We start from the raw sequence: 22,169 nt of genomic DNA, 5'->3' as shown, positions 1-22,169 counted from the left end.
CAAAAATTTACATTTGGTATCTTTATGTTTGAAGCATATGTGGGAAAAGGTTGAAAAGTTCCAGGGGGCCGAATACTTTTGCAAGGCACTGTACATAGATGCTACTGGGATATATAATTAGTTCAGTGTGTGTATAGCGTACTGTACATGTATTTAACTAATAATAAAATAAAATATAAAAATTACATGGAGTCCCCCTTATTTTCCTCAATCTGCTTAAGGACAGTTGACAGTTGACGGTTGTTGTTTATACATGGAGCTCATAGATGTCCAAAAAAAAATGATGCCAGTTGCCCCCTTATTTTAATAACCAGCAAAGGCTAAGCAGAGAGGTGCATGCTTATAGTAGTAGCATAGGAAGGTGCCTTTAATATTGGGCCCCCCCAGGCTAATTACACAAGCTTTCAGCTGCCCCAGAAATGGCTCATCCATTAGGACTCAGCCTATTTGTGACTCTGTGAGGCTTCACCACTCCCTGTCCACCCCTGCTCCTCTTGCTTTGGCAAAGCTGACCAAGACTGAAGTAAAGACACCAAGTGTTGAAAAAAATGTGTTTGATCTTTTAAGGTGATGCATTCAGGTGACCCTATTTTTGGTCCAAGTGCTCACCTTTTGTTTGGACAATCATTTTCCTGGATATCCCAAACCCTCTGAAGGAGGCTTCATCAGAGAAAATAACTTTGCGGCAAGTCAATTCAAGGATTAAATCTTCCTTCAGTGAATGCAGACTTTGCCATAGAGTTCTGTGGAGAGCTGTATTTGTCATTTCAGCAGAATCTCTGTGTTTGCATCTAGTTCTTCTTCCACTTTGCCTATCAATTGCATTTTAAAAGTACCAACTCTTATTTGCTATCTCAGTAATTGATCAACTGACTTCTCTGAATAAGTATTTTACCTATGACTTATGAGACAAACATCAGTCCTGGAGGAGCAAGAAAATTTTTTCCATGAAATATATTTTACAAAGTTGCTTATTTTCATGTGTACTATCGATTTATGGATTCAAAATGAAAACCCCTTCTTGATCTAAATGTTTGGCCCCGATAAAGTAAAGGAAGCTTACCCTTACCTCCCGTGCTGGCGCTGCTCCTGCGGTGTCGGTACTCGCGGTCCCAGGGCCCTTGTGCTGTTGTTATGACACATGAGCCCAATCAGCCCTGGCGATACGGTCCCCGCCTTCTTAAAAATTGAACATGAAGAGGAAATTTGGGCTACAGTTGTTCATGTTCAATTTGTAAGAAGGACAGCTCAACATTTAGATCAAGAAGGGGTTGTCCCTAGTAGTGGACATCCCCTTTAGGCAGCAAACTTTATGAAAACTGACGTTTGTATCCATTTAAAAACATTTGGCCCATCTTTAGTTATGGATCAAAATCATCCATACAAGTTTGTGGGTCTGTGAAAAATCAATGATGGAACACAATGCCATCAGTGTTCTGTCCATCATTAACACTGCAAAGGACAGAAGTTTTGCAAGTCACTGAAAAAAACACTGATGTTCTATTCTGACACACTGACCAAATACTGATGAAAATCGGAAATATGAAAAAATCAGCGACTACTGAATTGGGCCTTAGGCCTTGTTCACATGTTCAATGGATTTCATGTGTCAATCATGCCACCAATTGCATATATGACTAGATCCATTTATGTATGTTCTTATGTATTAAAAGTAGAGCCACAAAGTAGTCTAGTGAATCTTGAGATTTGCTTGCCAGTGGTCTGTATAGAAAACTCCTCTTGTGCAGTTGACTTTTTGTAAAAAAAAAATAAATGGAGTTTTCCTTTATACTTTTCCCTTAACCCCTTCTTGACATGCTGCGATATACTGCACTGCATTCCCTCAATCTGCCTTACATAGACTTCGTGATGATCACACGGCCTCACGCCGAACGCCGCCATGATCAAATGCCGGTGTCTGCTCTATATGAAAGCTTAACACCCTTTAGCTACGCTCACGATCAATGCTAGCTCTGGTGCTGTTGTCATTTGTGCCCGCGACATCGTGGGGCATTGCAGAGCTCCCTCTTTGCTCCCCTCGGCATAACATGATTGTGTTTGCATTGTGCCAATGATCTCCATGGTGACCCTGGGCCGAAAGATGGCCGCAGGGTCACCTACAGCAGGAGCTGACACGCCTCCTCCCTGTGTTTTAGTTTTGCAAGAAAGTGTCTTTTAGTGTGTGATAGCAGCCAAAAAAAGATATAAATCTGGTATTGCTGTAATCGCACTGACCAGAAGAATACAGTAGTCTAATCACTTTTACCATTCAAGGAATGGCGTAAAAAATAAATAAAACCAATTCTTTACCTGCTGTTGATTTGTTCATTTTGTCTCCCAGGGATTGGAATAAAGCTGTGCGCACATTACCCTGCTTTCTACGCTGAGCACTTACATCAGGGTTTCCGTGTAAATCTCTGAAATACATGATTCAGACGCAACCCCCAACGGAACATTCCCTATAATGAGGCAGATGGAGGCACTGTAAATGTCATCTGACATATAATTCAGCAGTGTCAGTCTTATTAGGCATTCACAAAACCACTGTCCACCACAGTAATGTGCACCTTTGAAAATGACGCCGCTGACCAGTGGCCAAAGAGAGTCCATAGTAACTCTGCTGCCTCATTGTAGTGAAAGGATCCCTCTAGGGTTTCATCTGAATAATGTCATTCGGAGATTTATATGGAAACCCTGATATAAGGGCTTAGTGTAGAACACAAGATAAATGTGATCCCAGACATTATGGAAAATGGTCCCAACAAAAGCTTTCAACTCAGTCCACAAAAAAAGCAAGTCTGCACTCAGGCACATCATCTGTCAATGAAAATATAGGTAGCTTCCATGTTACTAGTAGTTCCAAGGCTCTGGAAAAGTGAAATGGTTCCCTAATCCCTAAAAGAAATCCAGTGAATTCTGCACTCCCAAATCCAAATCCCCCCCCTCACTTTCGGAGCCCCACAGTGTGTCTAAACCACATATAGCGTCCACATATTTGGCATTTGTGTAGGGATGAGAGCCTGCCTAATGTATGGATGCATGTCTCCAGAAGCATGAGCTGGGCACAATGTGCGGGCACTACAATGTACTGGTCACTACACTGGCAGGTTTGCAGTTTTCACTCCACAACATTCACTGCTGCTTGTGTCTGGCACACACCCATGTAGTCAAAATCGTCAGTAAACACCTGTAGATAAATTCCCAGAGGGAATTTCCAAAATGGGGTCACTTGAGGAGAATCTGTTCTTCTGGCACTTTGCTCTGTATATGGGATCCACAAACTATTGTACAATAATTTGTTCTCCCAAGAGTCAAATAGCGCTGCTTCCGTCCCATCGCATGGCTAAGCAGTACGGTATTTCCACATTCAGCATAAATGTGGGACAAATTTTGGTGCCATGTTTACCCATTTCCCCAAGTGATAATGTAAAATCTGGGGCTAAAAACTGTTTTTTTGTGGTAAAAATGTAATTATTTTTTTAATCAGTGGCCACTTTACTCTCTCTTCCTTTGGACGCAACTGACATCTGGAGGCAGTCAGAAAGCAGCAGAAATTCCCTCTACTTCTGGGTGTCAGTTTCATCCAATTGACGTGAAAGAGAAGCAGCCGCTAATTGGCTGCAGGGCTCATGTGGTATAAAAACATCCTGAGAGACCAGGCGCCAACGTCGCAGAAACAACGCTGGCACCAAAAGTAAGTATAGGCTGTCTTTTATTTTACATAGGAAAAGCAAAGGGGATGTCAGAGTAGTGAAAATCTCCTATCAGGCTGCCGTCACACTATCAGTATTTGGTCAGTATTTTACATCAGTATTTGTAAGCCAAAACCAGGAGTGGGTGATAAATACAGAAGTGGTGATGTGTTTCTATTATACTTTTCCTCAGATTGTTCCACTCCTGGTTTTGGCTTACACACACTGATGTAAAATACTGACCAAATACTGCTATTGTGACGGCAGCCTAATGGTGCATATCAACTAAGCTTTACTTATCTTCACAGATGGTAGAAATCGATATCAATTTATTCAATGAGAGCACTCCAACTTTTCTACATAGTAAATTTCTGATTTAAAGTGGAACTTTATAACTAGCAATCTCAATACTACACAATATCATCTTCTGTGGTGTAAGGCCTCCATACACTTTAAGTGAAAGTTGTCTGAAACCTGCGATTTTGGCAGACTGACCATCTGATGTGTATGGAGACTTCCTGACTCTCCCCTGACAACATCATTGAAATATTATTGGCTGATCATTTTGCGTTCAGGGAGCATAAGCCTCTGCCAAGATGTCTGGTAGCATTTTTCTCCATCCTTCCCAATGAGAACACATGCATGTTCATCCCATGTGTATGGGGGAGTTGGGGGATATAGCTGTGTCAGCAGAATGAGCATTGAGCCAATAGTTATCTCATGTGTGTGGCCAGTTTTAGTTGTGAAAACTAAAATAAGATCAGGAATAAGAAAATATCGTTTCATAGGTGTAAGGATCTGTGACATATCCATGGTGTCACTGCAGTTTGTAAAATGAGGTCACTTATGGGGATGCTGTTCTGGCACCTTAGGGGCTCTGCCAATTTGACATGGCACTCTCAAATCAATCCAGCAAAATGTACACTACAATATGGCGCTCGTTCCTATTGGAGCTTTGCACTGTGCCTCTAAATTAGTTTTCAACCACATATGAAGTAATGGTGTACTCAGGGGAAATTGCGTAACATAATTTGTGGTACATTTTCTCCTATTATCCCTATCAAAAACTTGAATCCAAAGTAACATTTTTCTGGAAAAAATTGTAATTTTCCATTGACTTAGTCCAATGTTATACAATTTTGTGAATTGCTGAAGGGTTAAAAATGCTCACTACATCATTAAGTGAATTTATTAAGGCATGCAGTTTCTAAAATAGGGTCACTTGTGGGGTGTTTCCACTAGGCAGCTCTGGAGCTCTGCAGACATGACTTCTGATATCTACTTAAGCCAATTTTGCTTTCCAATAGATAATTGGCGTGCCTTCCCTTCTGAGCCTTGCTGTGCGCTCAAACAGTAGTTTTCCCCCACATATGGAATATCTGTGTATCTAGGAGAAATTACACACAAATTATCTTGGGGTCCATTTTCCCCGGTTACCCTTATGAATTTAGAATGGGGGCTAAAGTAAAATGTTTTGAAAAAAAAAAAAGTGAAATGTTCATCTTTTTTTCTTCCACATTGCAGTAATTCCTGTCAAGCCCCTAAAGGGTTAACACACTTTTTGAATGTAGTTTTGAGAACTTTGAGGGGTACAAGTTTTAGAATGGTGTCCCTTTAGGATATTTTCTGTCATATAGGTCCATCAAAGTCACTTCAAATGTGATGTGATCACTAAAAAAAAATTGATTTTGCAAATTTTGTTGGAAAAATTAGAAATTGTTGATCAACTTTTAACCTTTTAACTTCTAACTTCCTGATAAGGAAAAAGAAATTGTTTCAAAAATTGAACTGATGTAAAGTAGACATGTGACGTTTTATTTTTTTAACAACCATATATACTCGAGTAGAAGCGGGGGAGGGGGAGTGGCAGCTGTGAAATCATACTTACCTGCTCCCGGCACATCTCTGCACGTTCCTGCTTCTCCGGTGCCCGCAGCTCTTCCTGTGTTCAGCGGTCACATGGTACTGCTCATTAAAGTAATGAATATGGATGCATATTCATTACTTTAATGAGCGGTACGATGTGACAGCTGAACACAGGAAGAAGCTGCGGGTGCTGTTGTGAATTCCGCTCTTGGGCTCCCTCCGGTGGTTGTAAGTAGCACTTTTGTGAATTCTGCTCTTGGGCTCCCTCCTGTGGTTTTGAGTGGTATAGCTGCTTCTTGGATTTAGCATTAGCAGCTGCTTCCACTGATCGTCTTTCTGGCTCGGCTATTTTAGTCTGGCCTTAGCCCTCAATCAATGCCAGTTGCCAATTGTTCCTGCTTGGAGCCACTGCTCTTTTGGATTTCCCTGACACTCTGTCCAGTTCAGCAAAGATAAGTCCTTGCTTGTCCTTTTGCAGTCCATTTGTTGTGGACTTTATTGTTCAGCACATTCTATGTTTTGCTCATTTGTCCAGCTTATCAGTATGGATCTATTTAGCTAAGCTGGAAGCTCTGGGCTGCAGATTTTGCCCTCCACACCTTTAGTCAGGTGTGGGGATTTTTGCATATCTCTGCGGTGGACTTTTTCTAGTTTTTATTACTGACCGCACAGTGTTCTTTCCTTACTATGTATATAGCTAGAAGTGGCCTCCTTTGCTAAATCTTGTTTCATACTACGTCATGTCATTTCCTTCTCCTCTCACAGTCAATATTTGTGGGGGGCTATCCTATCCTTTGGGGATTTTCTCTGAGGCAAGATAGCTTTCCTGTTTCTACCTTTAGGGGTAGCTAGTTCTCCGGCTGTGACAAGGTGTCCAGGGAGTGACAGGAACATCCCACGGCTACTGCTAGTGTTGTGTTAAGATCAGGAACTGCGGTCAGTATAGTTACCACCTGCCCAGAGCTAGTCGCATGTCGCTCCTAAATTACCAGTCCATAACAGGGTGCTGAAGATCACCTGTCAGTGAGAAGCTGCCAGGGACCGCGCCGGGGGCAGGTGAGTATAATTGGGACTGGAGGGTGAGTATTGTGCGATATTCACCTGTCCCGCATTCCACCGCTGGGCACGGCTGTGTCTTCTGCATCCTCTGCCTGTAACGTTCAAGTCAGAGGGCTCGATGGCACGATTAGTGTGTGCGCCACCCTCTGCCTGAATAGTCACTGCGGAGGATGCAGCGGCGCTCAGCAGTGGAACGCGGACAGGTGAATATTGCAAGTGCCGGGGGCCTGCTCAGGACAAGAGGTGAGTATGTGATTTTTTTTTTTTTTATCGCAGCAGCAGCATATGGGGCAAATGTTTCTATGGAGCATCTTATGGAGCCATAATCAGTATTTGTGCAGCATTATATGGGGCACATTATCTATGGAGCATCTTATGGGGCCATAATCAACATTTGTGCAGCATTATATGGGTCAAATGTTTCTATGGAGCATCTTATGGGGCCATAATCAACCTATACAGCATTATATGGGGCACATTATCTATGGAGCATCTTATGGGGCCATAATCAATCTGTGCTGCATTGTATGGGGCACATTATCTATGGAGCATCTTATAGGGCCATAATCAATCTATGCAGCATTGTATGGGGCACATTATCTATGGAGCATCTTATGGGGCCATAATTAACCTATGCAGCATTGTATGGGGCATATTTTCTATGAAGCATCTTATGGGGCCATCATAAACTTTATGGAGCATTTTATAGGGCATATTTTATTATGGAGCATCCTATGGGGCCATCATGAACAGTATGGAGCATTATATGGGGCTCCTGATTCAATATGGATATTCAAAAACACTTAACCTACTGATGTCCCAATTAATTTTACTTCTATTGGTATCTATTTTTATTTTTTAAATTTACCAGTAGCTGCTGCATTTTCCACCCTAGGCTTATACTCGAGTCAATAAGTTTTCCCAGTTTTTTGTGGCAAAATTAGGGGGGTCGGCTTATCGAGTATATACGGTACTTTGTGTGACATAACTCTTTGGTTTAAGGGCATAAAAATGAAATGTTTGAAAATTGCGAATTTTTAAAATATTTTCCCCAAACTTCCCATATTTTCACAAATAAACGCAAGTCATAGCAAACAAATTTTACCACTTTCATGAAGTACAATATGTCGTAAAAAATGCTCTCAGAATCGTTCTGATCTGTTCAAGCATTCCAGAGTTAAAACCTCATAAAGTGACACTCGTCTAGTTTTAAACAAATTGGCCTGTCAGGAAGGTGAAAATAAGCTTCGGGGTGAAGGGATTAAAGCCTAAAAGTAGTACTAGACAATTATGAATGATTTAAACAAGCTGCATTGGCTTTAAGGAAGCACTCCAATCAATTTTTATCATCTTAAGATATTGCAATCATCATATTATATGGCACTGTGTACTTGCAATTGCTAATTTTGCCTTTCTACTCAGATAATTCTTCTATTTTTCCATTAGGTCTATGACATTACAATATTAAAAATAGGCTAGCTGAATCTTTCTAAACTTTGTAGAAAAAGGAGATCTATTTTCCCTGCAGTAATCACTGCCAAAGTCCCTGGCTCAGGCAGAGAAATAAAGATTTCCTGTTTCTACATGGAGCAAAGAAAAGAGAATAATTAACTGGGTGGAAAGTCAAAATTAGCAATTGTAAGTGCACAGTGCTTTATAATATGACGATTGCAATATATTAAGAGTATAAGAACTTTGATGGGGAGTGCTTCTTTAATGATCTAGAATGCATTTCCCTCTAGAAAGAGCTATAACTGTAGACTTAGCTGTCCTACATACTTCTTTTCAGCTATGACTAATTGAATAACTTGATCAATAACATGTTCCAAATTTAGGTTCATCAGTATAAAAAGCTAGACGCCATCCAAGCATCCCTATTTATACATGACCCCTATTGCTTTATGGCAAACAGAGACCTTAGAATAACCCAGCAATCCTAATTTGGAAATCTGTTTTGTTATATGCAAAGCTGGAAAATCAATCAGTGAAAATTTGCGTTCTATTGTTTTTACTGGCAACAGTTTAAGATCTGGATAAAAATAAGGCATTTAGTCATATAACGATTTAAAGTGATATACCAGGTTAATACACTTTCTTTCTAAATCTTCCTGGAAAATAAAAAATCTTTTATGTACATAATTGCCAGTAGTTCCTAGAACACGCCGTCTAAGCACGCCTGTACTCGGGTGTGTTATCAAGCTCTGTTATGTGAAACCCATGTAAATTGAGGAGTCTTTACTAATCCTTTTTTATTATTATACGTTCATGGCTAATTTGAGAAAGAAAAGAATGTCATGTTATAGCACACGGTGTGTTATGGCAATTCCAATCTACATTACTTGTATAAAACTGATAGATCTTTATGCTTCTTTTTCTATTGGAGGGGTTTTCCACTACTCAAGCATGGAGTTACATGGAGTATGGAGCTACAGAGCATAACCACAGCTCCATTCATTACCTGTGGGTCTGCTAAGTGTTGCTCTCATCTTTTTTCGACAGCCCCATGGAGAATGAATGGAGCAGTGGCTGTCCATCTGACCTGCTGCTCCACTTTGTATTGGGGGGGGGAAATAATCCCCGTTCTGCTGACCAGTGCAGCTGTAAGGGGGTATGCAGGCGGCTGGTTTGAGCCCTGCATTCCTGTGCATGCCTACCTAATGAAACTGGGTACTTTTTGTGTTTGCTGTGTGCCCTGTGTAGTTTATGATAGTTGACACTGTTTAATATGATAATGGCTGACACTGTTCTTGTATCTGTGTGTTAGGGACAGGAATAGGGACAGTCAGGGGCAGTGGTAGGTCAGCACTGGTAAGGGTTATGGCAGTGTAGTTACAGGTTAGTGTTAATGGGGCGCTGTAGAGTAGGAGATTAGATTGTGTGGAGAACTGGTTTCTGTCAGAGTAGTGACAGTTGAGAAAGGGGCGGAGGCAGTGTAGTGGCAGGGAGAGTGCCTTTCTGAGGTAATTTTCAGGTAGTGGGAGGAGCTAAAACTGTGTGAGGAGGATTGTTCTAGAAGGAGTTGTGACAGAAAGCTGAACAGAGCAACAGTGTAGAGTTAAGAGAGCGAGGCAGCCTGGAAGAATCAGTGGCTAGTCTGTGGGTTACCTCCCGTGACGTCCGGGACTTACGGTCCGAACAGGAATTGCGGAGACAACCTGAATTTTCACCCAAGATGAGGAAAGTGGACAGGGAGCACTCAGTATCAGCTAGCTGGATGGTTCAGGAAGCTGCGGGCCTGGGAGCCACGGTGCAGGAAGAAAAGCTGAGGGAGCAGACCATGGAAAACGCAGGAGATGGATTACTCATGTATTGGGAAAATGGATGGACTGTAACTGTTATGAAGATGCACGAGTTAAGTAAAGTTTTATTGAAAATGAACTGGGACTTTGAGAACATTTGTGTGTGTCTGCGACGGATTGGAGCCCTGTATGCTGTGAAGGATTCTGACCCACAGGTGGGTGAAATACGTGACACACACAGCACACCACAAAATGGACATGATATTTCTGTAGCGGAGCGTCGGGGTGTGATGAGGAAGCAGCAGCAATCCCTCAGTACGGCTACCACCCTGGCCCCCGTTACAAAGTGGCATAGTCGGCAGGATCCAGATGCCTTGCATTTGGAAAATGGAGAAACCCTTGAAACGGCAAAGATGGCGGTCATTAAAGACTTTAAAATGGCGGATAATGGTGCAGAAGCAGGAAATAGCTCTGTCCATCGTGGGCATTCTAAACTGAAAATGGCACGAAAATCTGTCGGGCAGAGACTGTGGCCTGAGGCCAGGGTAGATCCCACTGTGGGCGGTGCCCGCCCGCGGTGGGCCCAGCGAAAGAAAAAGAAACCTCATCCCCAGCACCAGATTCCTGGAGAATGGAAGGATGATCCATCAGCTGCAGCTCTGGAGTCACCTGTGAAAGCTGGAGCACAGGCATGGAGCCCTTTAGATGATGTACGGGACTGGAGGGGAAGTGGAGCAGAGGCTAGTGGACGCTCCTCCGGTACCCCCTTTGATAAGTGGGGACAGTGACTGTAACTGCACCCCGGATCAGAAAATTGTGCCAGTTGCACCAGATGTGAAAGAGTGGGACTGTTCTGTATCCCTGAGGGCAAGAGCCCTGTAATGCTGTGAGGGACTGTTCTGCGTCCCATGGGCAGGAGCCCAGAAGACAGTGCGGTGAGAATGGCTGCAGTTAAAGAATTGTTTTGAACTGTTTTCTCCACTCCAAGTTTTGTTGCGCCTGTTGCGCCCCTTCTTCTGGATTGCAGGACACAGACCTTATGAAGAGATGGTGCCCTATGGACTGTTGCTGAACCGTGTGTGACTGCTCTGAAGACTGTGATAAGATCTGTGAAATGGTGTTGTTTAACCTGAATTTTGTTTGCAGGAGGTAAACTGAGCAGCACACATGTTTTAAAGGGACCGTGGTCTGGAAATAGGAGGGAGGGGGAGGAAACATATGCAGGATGACCTGATGAGTGAGCCAGGTCAGAAGAGAATGGACTGCATGCTCCTGAATGGTTGGCGCTGTAGTAATTTGGCCATGTGGGCCATGAAGAAGAGTGTGGACATTCAAGTCAGTTTAGGACTGGTCAGTGGACCTGGAGAGTCCTATAGAGAACTGTCTGTCTGTCCGGGTCTCAGGAAGAGAAGACCGGGGTCAAATGGATCTATATTGGTGTCTGGACAACCCGAGGGTCGAGCCGGGTTACGCCAGGATTGTGCTCACGTGATGGTGAGCTGGTGAGAAAAGAACTGAACTATTTGTTCCAGGGTCCCAACCAAGTGGGACCGGTACCAGTCCTGACCAGAAATGGGTTAAACGTGGTGGACTGGAGCAAAGTTCTTTTGTTATAATGTATAATAATTGTTAAAGTTATTGATGTTTTAATAAGATGCCATTACATTGTGCTTATTGTGATGTGTATATTCTGCCGATACCGTATGGTCGGGGACGACCATGGTTTTAGGAGGGAGGTATGTAAGGGGGTATGCAGGCGGCTGGTTTGAGCCCTGCATTCCTGTGCATGCCTACCTAATGAAACTGGGTACTTTTTGTGTTTGCTGTGTGCCCTGTGTAGTTTATGATAGTTGACACTGTTTAATATGATAATGGCTGACACTGTTCTTGTATCTGTGTGTTAGGGATAGGAATAGGGACAGTCAGGGGCAGTGGTAGGTCAGCACTGGTAAGGGTTATGGCAGTGTAGTTACAGGTTAGTGTTAATGGGGCGCTGTAGAGTAGGAGATTAGATTGTGTGGAGAACTGGTTTCTGTCAGAGTAGTGACAGTTGAGAAAGGGGCGGAGCCAGTGTAGTGGCAGGGAGAGGGCCTTTCTGAGGTAATATTCAGTTAGTGGGAGGAGCTAAAGCGGTGTGAGGAGGATTGTTCTAGAAGGAGTTGTGACAGAAAGCTGAATAGAGCAACAGTGTAGAGTTAAGAGAGCGAGGCAGCCTGGAAGAATCAGTGGCTTGTCTGTGGGTTACCTCCCGTGACGTCCGGGACTTACGGTCCGAACAGGAATTGCGGAGACAACCTGAATTTTCACCCAAGATGAGGAAAGTGGACAGGGAGCACTCAGTATCAGCTAGCTGGATGGTTCAGGAAGGTGCGGGCCTGGGAGCCACGGTGCAGGAAGAAAAGCTGAGGGAGCAGACCATGGAAAACGCAGGAGATGGATTACTCATGTATTGGGAAAATGGATGGACTGTAACTGTTATGAAGATGCACGAGTTAAGTAAAGTTTTATTGAAAATGAACTGGGACTTTGAGAACATTTGTGTGTGACTGCGACGGATTGGAGCCCTGTATGCTGTGAAGGATTCTGACCCACAGGTGGGTGAAATACGTGACACACACAGCACACCACAAAATGGACATGATATTTCTGTAACGGAGCGTCGGGGTGTGATGAGAAAGCAGCAGCAATCCCTCGGTACGGCGACCACCCTGGCCCCCGTTACACAGCGGTCAGACCCCTACTGATGAAAACATGACTTAGGTCAGAGTGCTTTTTGTCTCTGGTGTAATGTACAGTCCTAATAAATCTCCCTCAATGTTCCATGGTAGAATATTTCTGTACATTCAGTAAAAATCGATTCATTATTGCATTTGTGGTTATTTCTTTGTTGAGTTTTTAGCATTTTGCACCTTATTTTTTGTTTTGTGCCATATTAATCTTTCAATTTGTGCCCATTTTAAACTCACTTCTTTGTTTTTGTCTTTGCTTTTTTTTTTAGTTCTCTGTGAGCAGAGTTTGGAGTTTGCTTGATTTAATCAATTGTAATTTTCCAACACATTGCAGAATTTGGCTTATGTGTACCCCAGTTTCCTCCTGGAGTAATTTTATGGACTCCTGAAGCTTTTTTTGACACTTTCTAAATTAAAAAGTTGCAAAACAGGATAAGGCTATGTGCAAAAGTTGCAGATTTAGATGCGGATCCACAGCTTTTTGGCTGCACGGATTTGCATCAAATCCGCAGTGTCGTGCACAGCCAATGTTAATCTATGGGAAATGGAGATTTGTTGTGTGTACATGCTGTAGAGAAATGCAGCGTTTTTTTTCCGCAGCATGTCAATTCTTTTTGCGGATTTGCAGCGTTTCTGCACCCATTGACTTCCATTGAGTCAGGCACATCCGCAGCAAAACTGCAGATGTACAAAAGATCTGTGGATTTGCTGCAGATGCACCTGCGAGAAACATTGCAGATTGGGAGGGGGAAGAGTGTGTGGGCGGAGCTATGTGTGTGCGGGGATCTGTGTGTATGTGTGCGCCGGTGTCTGCGTGAATGTGTGTCTGTGTGTAGGCAGGCATCCTCCGATGGGACTACTAATCCCATCCGGCTATGCCTGTTACAGTGACACCATTGGCCAATGATGGGAAAGTAGTACCATCATCCGGCTAATGTGTTGAATGTTAAAAAAAACAAATACAGTACACATATAATACATGTTCACCGTATACACCTAATCCCCGAAGCCATCGATCATCTGCAAATAAAATAAAAAAGCATACAACCAATATACTCTGTGTCCGACGTAATCCAATTAATAATGATAGTCCCTCAACGATCTCCCATGGAGAGCTGTCACATCAGCCATCAGCACATGTGACCGCTCTCCAGGGGCACCGGTGATACAATGACGGAGATAATCCTCTGCACTGTATCACTCCACCGCCGACAGGTCACCTGAGTTCACCTGTCACTTGCGGCACTACATAGAGAGAATTTTCTCATGGCTGTAGTGCCGTAAAGTGAACTCCAATGATACACTGTGGGAGGGTTATCTCTGGTCAGTATGTCATTGGAGGCCCTATAGAGCGGTCGCATCTGCTGATGTGATCACTCTATAGGGGAGATCATCGTGGGACAGTCGTTATTAAAGAGGGACTACATCAGAACAGGGAGTATTTGTGTTTGTTTATTTTTTAATTTTTTTGCAGGTGATCGATGGCTTTGATTGGATTAGGCGTGTAATAAAAATGATTATTTCATTAAAATACTTTTTTCTGGCTGTGTCTTTTTTTTAACCCAGTAATAACTATAGGATTAATAATGGATAGTCATCGTATTGACACCTCTCCATTATTAACCAGACTTAATGTCACCTTACAATCAACGGTGACATTAACCCCTTATTACCCCATTCGCCACCGCTACAGGGCAATTGTAAGAGAGAGGCTAAGTGCCAGAATTGACGCATCGTGCAGATGCGCTAATTCTGGGGCTGCTGGGTGTTGGTATTTTTAGCTGGGGGGGGGGAGGAAATAACCATGGAACCTTTCTAGGCTATGGATATCAGCCCGCAGCTTTTTGGCTATAAATTATAGGGGGACCACACGTCACCTTTTTTGGGGGGGTCCCCCTATTTTAATAGCCAGTAAAGGCTAAATATACAGCTGCGGGCTGACATTCATAGCCTGGGAAGCTCCATGTGTATTAACCCTTACCCAGGCTAGAAATATTGGCCCCCGGCCGTCGGCTTTCCCTCTCTGGTGCAGAAAATTGCGCAGGAGCCCACGCTATTTTATTTTTTTTTTTTAATTAAAGATATTGCCTGCAGATTTTGTGTGTGTGTGTCTTTAGCTATTTATATACAATTTTTTCTATCTATTATCTATCTTTCTGTGTGTAAACACTATTCTTCCATGGAGTATGTAAAATAAGAGGTTGGACAACCTCTGACATCACAATTCTTTGTTTGTTTTTTTTAAATAGATCTTTATTTAGGTTACAAAAACGCATACAAATCTGCATGAAAAAACGCATCAAATCCGCATAAAAACGTGCAGATTTTTTCCTGCGTTTTCTGCCAAGGGGTGCAGAAAAAATATAAAAATGCACGTTTTTTCCAACACTCTGATTTTTGCAGCAGAAAAATCTGCTTTAATATATTAATGTGCACATTCCCTATTGTTGCAATGTTTTCCTGTGTCCTTGGCAGGACATTCGATACATGTTGCAATATTTGTCACTGAGCCAGAGTCTTTTCAGACATTCAGATCTGTTGATACGGCATTTTAATGTGCCTTACCGCCTATTTTTTATCATTTCAAGTGTTTTTTAATGAGTGACTACAGTATTTACAAGAGTTTCTTCAAGATGTTACGTTGCACAAAGAACGCTCTATTGAACCAAATGGTGACTTCCCCTTCCGTCTCAATGCTGTGTGACCACCTGTATGTCTGAGGCGAACGCTAATCACTTATGCCTATGTTGGACAGGATTTTGTTGCACTTACAATAAAATAAATTGCCTCCAATTGCTTAATACTGTTCAGCTGTACACGGAACGGGAAGATTAATACGAGCCTTCTAAAATAGGAACCAGAGCGCATTAATTAAACAGTTAAACAAACCCTGTTTAATCAGCTGTAAAAATGATCATGAATAATGGCCGGGCGGGTGGAAGGCAACATTGTACAGGGAAAATAAAGATTGTGCCTATGTATACATTCACAGTACTGTACATACATACACATAGATACGGTATATAGAGTGTAGCTGTATACACTCACTGTGCAGCCAGACACCGCATCTGTAAGTGCTCGCGGGACATGTCACCCTTCATCCGACCTGCAGAAGGCATTACTTATTCATCCTAAGTGTTTTCTGGGGGAGAAATCCGATTTCTAAGACCCAACCCAAACATTATAGTGTATGTCCAACGGTATTATACTTAACACCTTATGGTCTATGGTGTTTATCAAGGCTGTTGTGTGGCTACTTCGTTTTTGAAGCTTCCAAAGGACAGTTCTTGTGCTTCTTTCGCTTCCATAAGCAGTTTGGATATTTGCGAGTATCGTAATCTAGGACCGTTAATATCCATGTTATAAGTTTGACACTTTTGTCTAAAGAGAATCTGTCATCAGATTTGGGATGTCCTATCTGATAGCCAGCATACAGTTGTGACAGAAACCCTAGTTCTATCAATATGACATTTACATTCCCACGCACATTAGAATAAAGTCAGATGATATTGGTGGAATTGTCTAATCTGTATGGAAGAGAAGGATCTGTCCTGTGGAGCCCCATCCTTTTATTTGGTGCAGAAATAGGCCGCTACTAGAGGAGTTTATCAGTGGTTCTCTTCTTGAGAACACAGGACCGTTTGGGCGAGTGTTCATGGGGTGGTCAGGAAAAATAGCTGTTGGGCAAATGGGTGATCACTAGTCCTGTTAACAACGTGGCAGCCAAACACAGAGCCTAATGGATCCAAGCGGCCTATGCTGTCAACTCTAGCAGAGCCGCAGTGCTTCCGACGTGATGTCAGTGTTGGTGACTCAGGTCTGAACCTGTGAATGGTGAGTAAAGCCCAATTATTTTTCTTTTTGTATGACATACTGCAGCGAGATGACAGGGGTTTAATGAAACAGGAAACCTTTTTTTAATGAATGTTTGTGTTGCCTTTTTGATCAAATCTATCCAAAAATGTATAATACAATACAAAAGGTTTCTCGAGTATCTGTGTTACTGGCTGGGCCATAAGATGCATCCCAAGTTTTCAGAAGGAAAATAGGGAATAAAAATTAATGCGTCAAATGGGGGACTGTCTTACAGTCCGAATTCAGCTTACCGGTGGGATCGGAAGCGCTGGTGGAGTGGGGTCACACTATGTGTTTGGTGGTCTGGCGATGATCTTACTCCCATCAGAGGCTGGTGCAGCAGGTTCAGTGGTGCGGGGGCTCTGCCGACATATTGTGAAACCAGGAGCCCCCGCACATCCATTCCTGCAATGCGGTGGCGTGCGTGAAATCCCGTCCCAGGCTGGTTCGGGGGTTCCGCTGACATTTTGTGAAAGCCCAGAGCCCCACACTTCCATTGCTGCAATGCTGTGGCCTACTGGAAAATGGCTGCCGGAGACGGCGTATACTCAGATTGAGATCTCGGCAATGAGATCTTGTCCCGCAAAATACGGTAATTATCCAACATACAGATTTATCAGGAAGTTTGGCAGTGTTCTGCTAACATTGTGGTAGCTGGTAAGTCCAGCAGCAGAGTAGCACCACCTGCTGTATTATTGGATAGCTTGCTTGTAATGGACGCATTTGTGATAAGATTGTGTGTGCACATCCCTGATATATTAGTACACTCTGGGTGAACCCATAATTTAGTTTATCTGCTTTATTTTGTTCCTCATTTTCAGTCTATTGTTTAGGGCACTGTCAACCTTCTCCATGCCTCGCATTAATGAAGTCCAGATGGAAGTTTGTGCACTTTATGGCTAAATAAGTCTGTTTTTAAATTTCACAAGATTTTCAATATTTAAGCATTGTTTCCTTATTCCATTTTCCACAAAGAGGGCCAAAAGACTGTGTACAACAATTGAGTTAATCAGATATATCTGGTCTGAAAGACTCCTTGAAACAATGTTTGCCTTAAGGCAGGTTGTGTCACCACCCACACAGATAGCTTTCTAGATGATACACTGTTTAATAGAAGAGCGAATGAGCAAAGTGTTGCTAATACTTCAGTGCCTGAAATGCGTTGCTAATGAGAAACATAACTTTCCATTCAGCTTGTACACGCCAGCTATGCCCCAATCCAATTTGCATTTCCTTTATGTAATTGTGTTAGTTATTTCAGTACAGAGCCTGTAAAAATGAATGTTAAAGTTTAACCCTTCTTTTAATTACTGGTCATGTGATGATAGACATATACTGGAGGGATCATTTTTCATTAGTGTCTTGATAGGAATCGTTGGGTTCTGTTCCAGTTCCACCAAATTTGGAGCCTTCTGACAGTGTTTTTTAAAAAGTTCAACACTAATTTATTTGTCTTTGTCCATTTTTAACCTTGGCCTCCATATGAAAAGGCTTAGGCCGGGATTTTCCAATATTTGGCAAATGGGGAGTCACAATGGAGATATGCATGTGCAAGGTTCAAGTGCAAGTTAAGATATAAGTGAAAGGGGTTCACGGAGGCCGTACTTCTGGTGCCCCTGCCGATCACAAGAACAGGGGTTCCACTCTGCTCATTTACAGCTCCACAGATTACATTGGAGAGGCAATATTTTTGTTTTCTCTCTACATTCAGGAGAAACTGGATGCTTTGATTCAATAATGGAGGTCTGGAAAATAGAAAGTCACCTATATGACGTGTTATGGATATAATTTTAAGAAGTTAAGAAAATTGGTTGACAAACTTTCCTTGTAATATAAAAAAAAAATCTGCATTCTGGTGCCTGATTTCTGTGGGTGCTCCTATCTCAGTGTTTTGGCTTCAGCGGCTGCTCACTTCACCATTGCATTTCAAGCCACTGAGCTCCGTAATTGTCAGCAGCGGAGATGTGAGCTCGTGATTAGTGATGAGCGAATATACTCTTACTTGAGATTTCCCAGCATGCTCGGGGGTCCTCCGAGTATTTTTTAGTGCTCGGAAATTTAGTTTTTCTTGCCGCAGCTGAATGATTTACATCTGTTAGCCAGCATAAGTACATGTGGGGATTCCCTAGCAACCAGACAACCCCCACATGTACTTATGCTGGCTAACAGATGTAAATCATTCATTCAGCTGCAGCGATGAAAACTAAATCTCCGAGCACTAAAAGATACTCGGAGGACACCCGAGCATGCTGGGAAATCTCGAGTAACGAGTACATTCGCTCATCACTAGTCGTGATGTGATGTCGTTACTGCAGCTAAAACACTGAGACTAGGCAGCAACCTGGCACTGTTTATAAGGAGGCAGAGTACTCTCAGATTTTCTTATTTTACATTACAGAAATTGTTGGAAGTCTATTTGTTATTTATTTATTTTTTTACGCATACCTGTGAAAACAAAATATGAAAGGGAGTACACCGTAGTGTAAAGCCAAAGGGCAAGATGGCGGTGATGTGTAGAGTCTGTGCTCACCCTATCTCAGTTGTGCAAAGGTCAGACACAACGTGAAGCTGGATAATCAAATCTGGATAGCTGCTGCTCCACCTGTAGAACCGACAAAGGGTCAAATTGCTGCACAGTGCAGGAAAACAAAGAAATAGAGGATAGGAGGAGCGTTGGCCGTAGCAGTAATGAGGGCTGCAAAAATATATATTTTTTATTAGATAAAATCATGCTACGCATTTCCAATCCAATCTGGTTTCCTCATCAGGCATGTCAAACACAGACCCAGTTTAAATATTCAAATTAGTGAGGTTTACGCCACTAAGTGACCAACACACATGATGAAACTTGGCTTGTCTAATTTGTAACATTAATTTGAATATTTAAGTGTCTCTGTGTAATCGGATGTCTTGCCTGATAAAGAAACCTGCTCTGTTTGTAAACATGTATAGCATGTTTTAATTGAAAACACCTGTCATTTCAAGTGATTGTTCTGAATAAGCCACCATGTGTCACTTTCTCTTATGTTTTCACTTTCGCGCATGCTTCCCCTTTCTTGCACACTTTTACTTCCTCTTGCGCTTCCACTTTCACACACGCTTCCACTTTTGCACATGCTTTCACTTTCGCGTACGGTTCCACTTTCTTGTATGGTTTCTCTTTCTCCCACGCTTTCACTTTATTGTACCCTCTCACTTTCATGCACACTTTCACTTCCCCATAAGCGTACACTCATATGTGTTTTCACATTCGCATGCACTTTCATTTTCTCTCACACTTTCGCTTTCACACACACTTTCACTTTCTCCTCCACTCACACAAAATATCACTTTCTTGTGTGCGTTATGCTCACTTGTGCATTCACTCTCTTGCACTCTCACTTTCCTACGTGCTTTCACACTCTTGTGTGCATTCACTCTCTTGCACTGTGATGCACTTTCATTCTGTGTCACTCACTCTCTTGCACTCACTTTCTCATGTGCTTTCCCAGTCACGCTCTTCACACTGCCTTATGACTTCACTCTCTTGCACTTTCTCTTGCATGCTTTCAAGCTCACTTGTGCATTCACTCTCATGCACTCTCACTTTCCTACGTTCTTTCACACTCTCACTTGTGCATTCACTCTCTTGCACTCTCACTTTCCTACGTTCTTTCACGCTCACTTGCACATTCACTCTCTTGCACTCTCACTTTCCTACGTGCTTTCACACTCTTGTGTGCATTCACTCTCTTGCACTGTGATGCACTTTCATTCTGTGTCACTCACTCTCTTGCACTCACTTTCTCATGTGCTTTCCCAGTCACGCTCTTCACACTGCCTTATGACTTCACTCTCTTGCACTTTCTCTTGCATGCTCTCAAGCTCACTTGTGCATTCACTCTCATGCACTCTCACTTTCCTACGTTCTTTCACACTCTCACTTGTGCATTCACTCTTGCACTGTCACTTTCCTACGTTCTTTCACACTCTCACTTGGGCATTCACTCTTGCACTCTCACTTTCCTACGTTCTTTCACTCTCTTGCACTCTCACACACTCCCTTTCCCATGTGCTTTCCTTCTCACGCTCTTTCACACTCTTGCACTTTCTCTTGCATGCTTTCACGCTCACTTGTGCATTCACTCCCTTGCACTCTCACACACTCCCTTTCCCATGTGCTTTCCTTCTCACGCTCTTTCACACTCTCTTGCACTTTCTCTTGCATGCTTTCACGCTCACTTGTGCATTCACTCCCTTGCGCTTTATCTTGCTCACATGTTTTCACTCTCATGCCCTTTCATTCTCTTGTGGCATTCACTCTCTTGAACCTTCACCCTCTCACACATGTTTTCACTCTGTAAGTGTGGTAAGCTAAAGATTAGTTTCTTATCTTCATTTGTGCCATTGATTTATGCAAAGTTGTAAATGACCCCTATAACTTTACAACATACTGCTTAGAGTCTACTTTTGAGTAAAATAAGGGCTTGTCAGCCCTTTGCTGGTACTGTAAAATGCTGAGGTTTTCCATGGCAGAAATGCAAAGGGAGTGATATTTGAATCCTCATGCACAGGCTGCTTATTTTTTTTCCTTGCAGATCTTTGTTTTTCAAATCTTCAGCTTGTCCATTCATTCAGCATTTTACAGCATTCTTCACCCATTCAAATGAATGGGGAAAAACACAAATAAAAACTTATAAAAAAAAAAAAAAGCCTCACGCCTACAATACTCGATTTTGCTGCTTTTTTAGAATTGTGTTTTGCAGCGTTTTTACTTGAGTTTTTTTACCCATTCTCTTGTGTGGGTGAAAAATGCTGCAGAAAACTTGAAAGAATTGATATGCTGCTTCTTGGCAAAAAAAATGTAGTAGGGCTTGAAATACTTTTACATTTTGTACATGAGTATTCATAAGTCGCATTGATTATGCCAGTTTTGTAAAACGCTGCTTTATGCGCCAGAGTAAAAAATGCTGCAAAAAACAATACCTAACCTTGTTAGATGTGTAGAGTCCAGCAGCTTGGTTTTGGATGAAGCTTTGATTAAAAAACAAAAACTTGTCATTTAATTCTGCCTGTATCCAATATTGGTTGTAAGATGTCTAGTTGTGATGAGTGCCGGAGCCGTGCCCTCGGCTGCACCGTCCTGGTAAGGACAGCTATTCTTTCTGCTGAGTTTTTCCCATCTGATTCCTGCAGAAGCTCTTCATGATTCAGCAGACACTTCCTGCGCTAAAGTAATTACTTGTGCTGGAACATTTGTCATTATTAGTTGATCTTTGTAGCATAGCATTATTGCTTGACAGCAGGAGAGCTGATACAGAACCCATCCTAGAATACAAGCTCCCAGCATTGACTGTTTGCAGCAGCTAGTAATGAGTGTGACATTGTCAGAAATGAATGGACGTACTTTGTATGTTGGTGTCAAGCAGAAAATAATATATTTCCTACCAGAAAAGTCATTATCATGATATTGTCTGAAAAAATGACATCCGTTCCTTTTGGTTTGCTGTGTTCAGGTAAAATCATCCTGAAGATTTATGATGTGTCTCTTAAAGGGAAACAAACAGAACATTTTACCCTTGTTTTTGTTTTCCTATCTGGCAGCATGGGGTAACCTTGGAAATGTACTGAAGAGCCAAAGCAAGATTTCTGAAGCCGAAAAAGCTTATAGGAATGCCTTGTACTACCGAAGCAATATGGCGGACATGCTGTATAACTTGTAAGTATTGCATGCTGGGCGTGATTATAAC

At 42.4% G+C, this 22,169-nt stretch overlaps 1 protein-coding gene across 1 annotated transcript in view; it reads left to right on the top strand.

The window, feature by feature from the left end:
- Positions 1–22,169, top strand: part of TMTC2 (transmembrane O-mannosyltransferase targeting cadherins 2) — a 364,646-nt gene that overhangs the window by 174,249 nt on the left and 168,228 nt on the right. The window contains exon 4 of the mRNA XM_077265461.1: positions 22,024–22,138. Within this exon, the coding sequence (XP_077121576.1) occupies positions 22,024–22,138 (115 nt within the window). The remainder of the gene's footprint in view (positions 1–22,023; positions 22,139–22,169) is intronic.

Source organism: Ranitomeya variabilis, chromosome 5 (assembly GCF_051348905.1).
Source record: "Ranitomeya variabilis isolate aRanVar5 chromosome 5, aRanVar5.hap1, whole genome shotgun sequence".
NCBI lineage: Eukaryota > Metazoa > Chordata > Amphibia > Anura > Dendrobatidae > Ranitomeya > Ranitomeya variabilis.
Note: the sequence above shows the minus strand (reverse complement) of the source record. Positions and strands in the feature narration are given on the sequence as shown.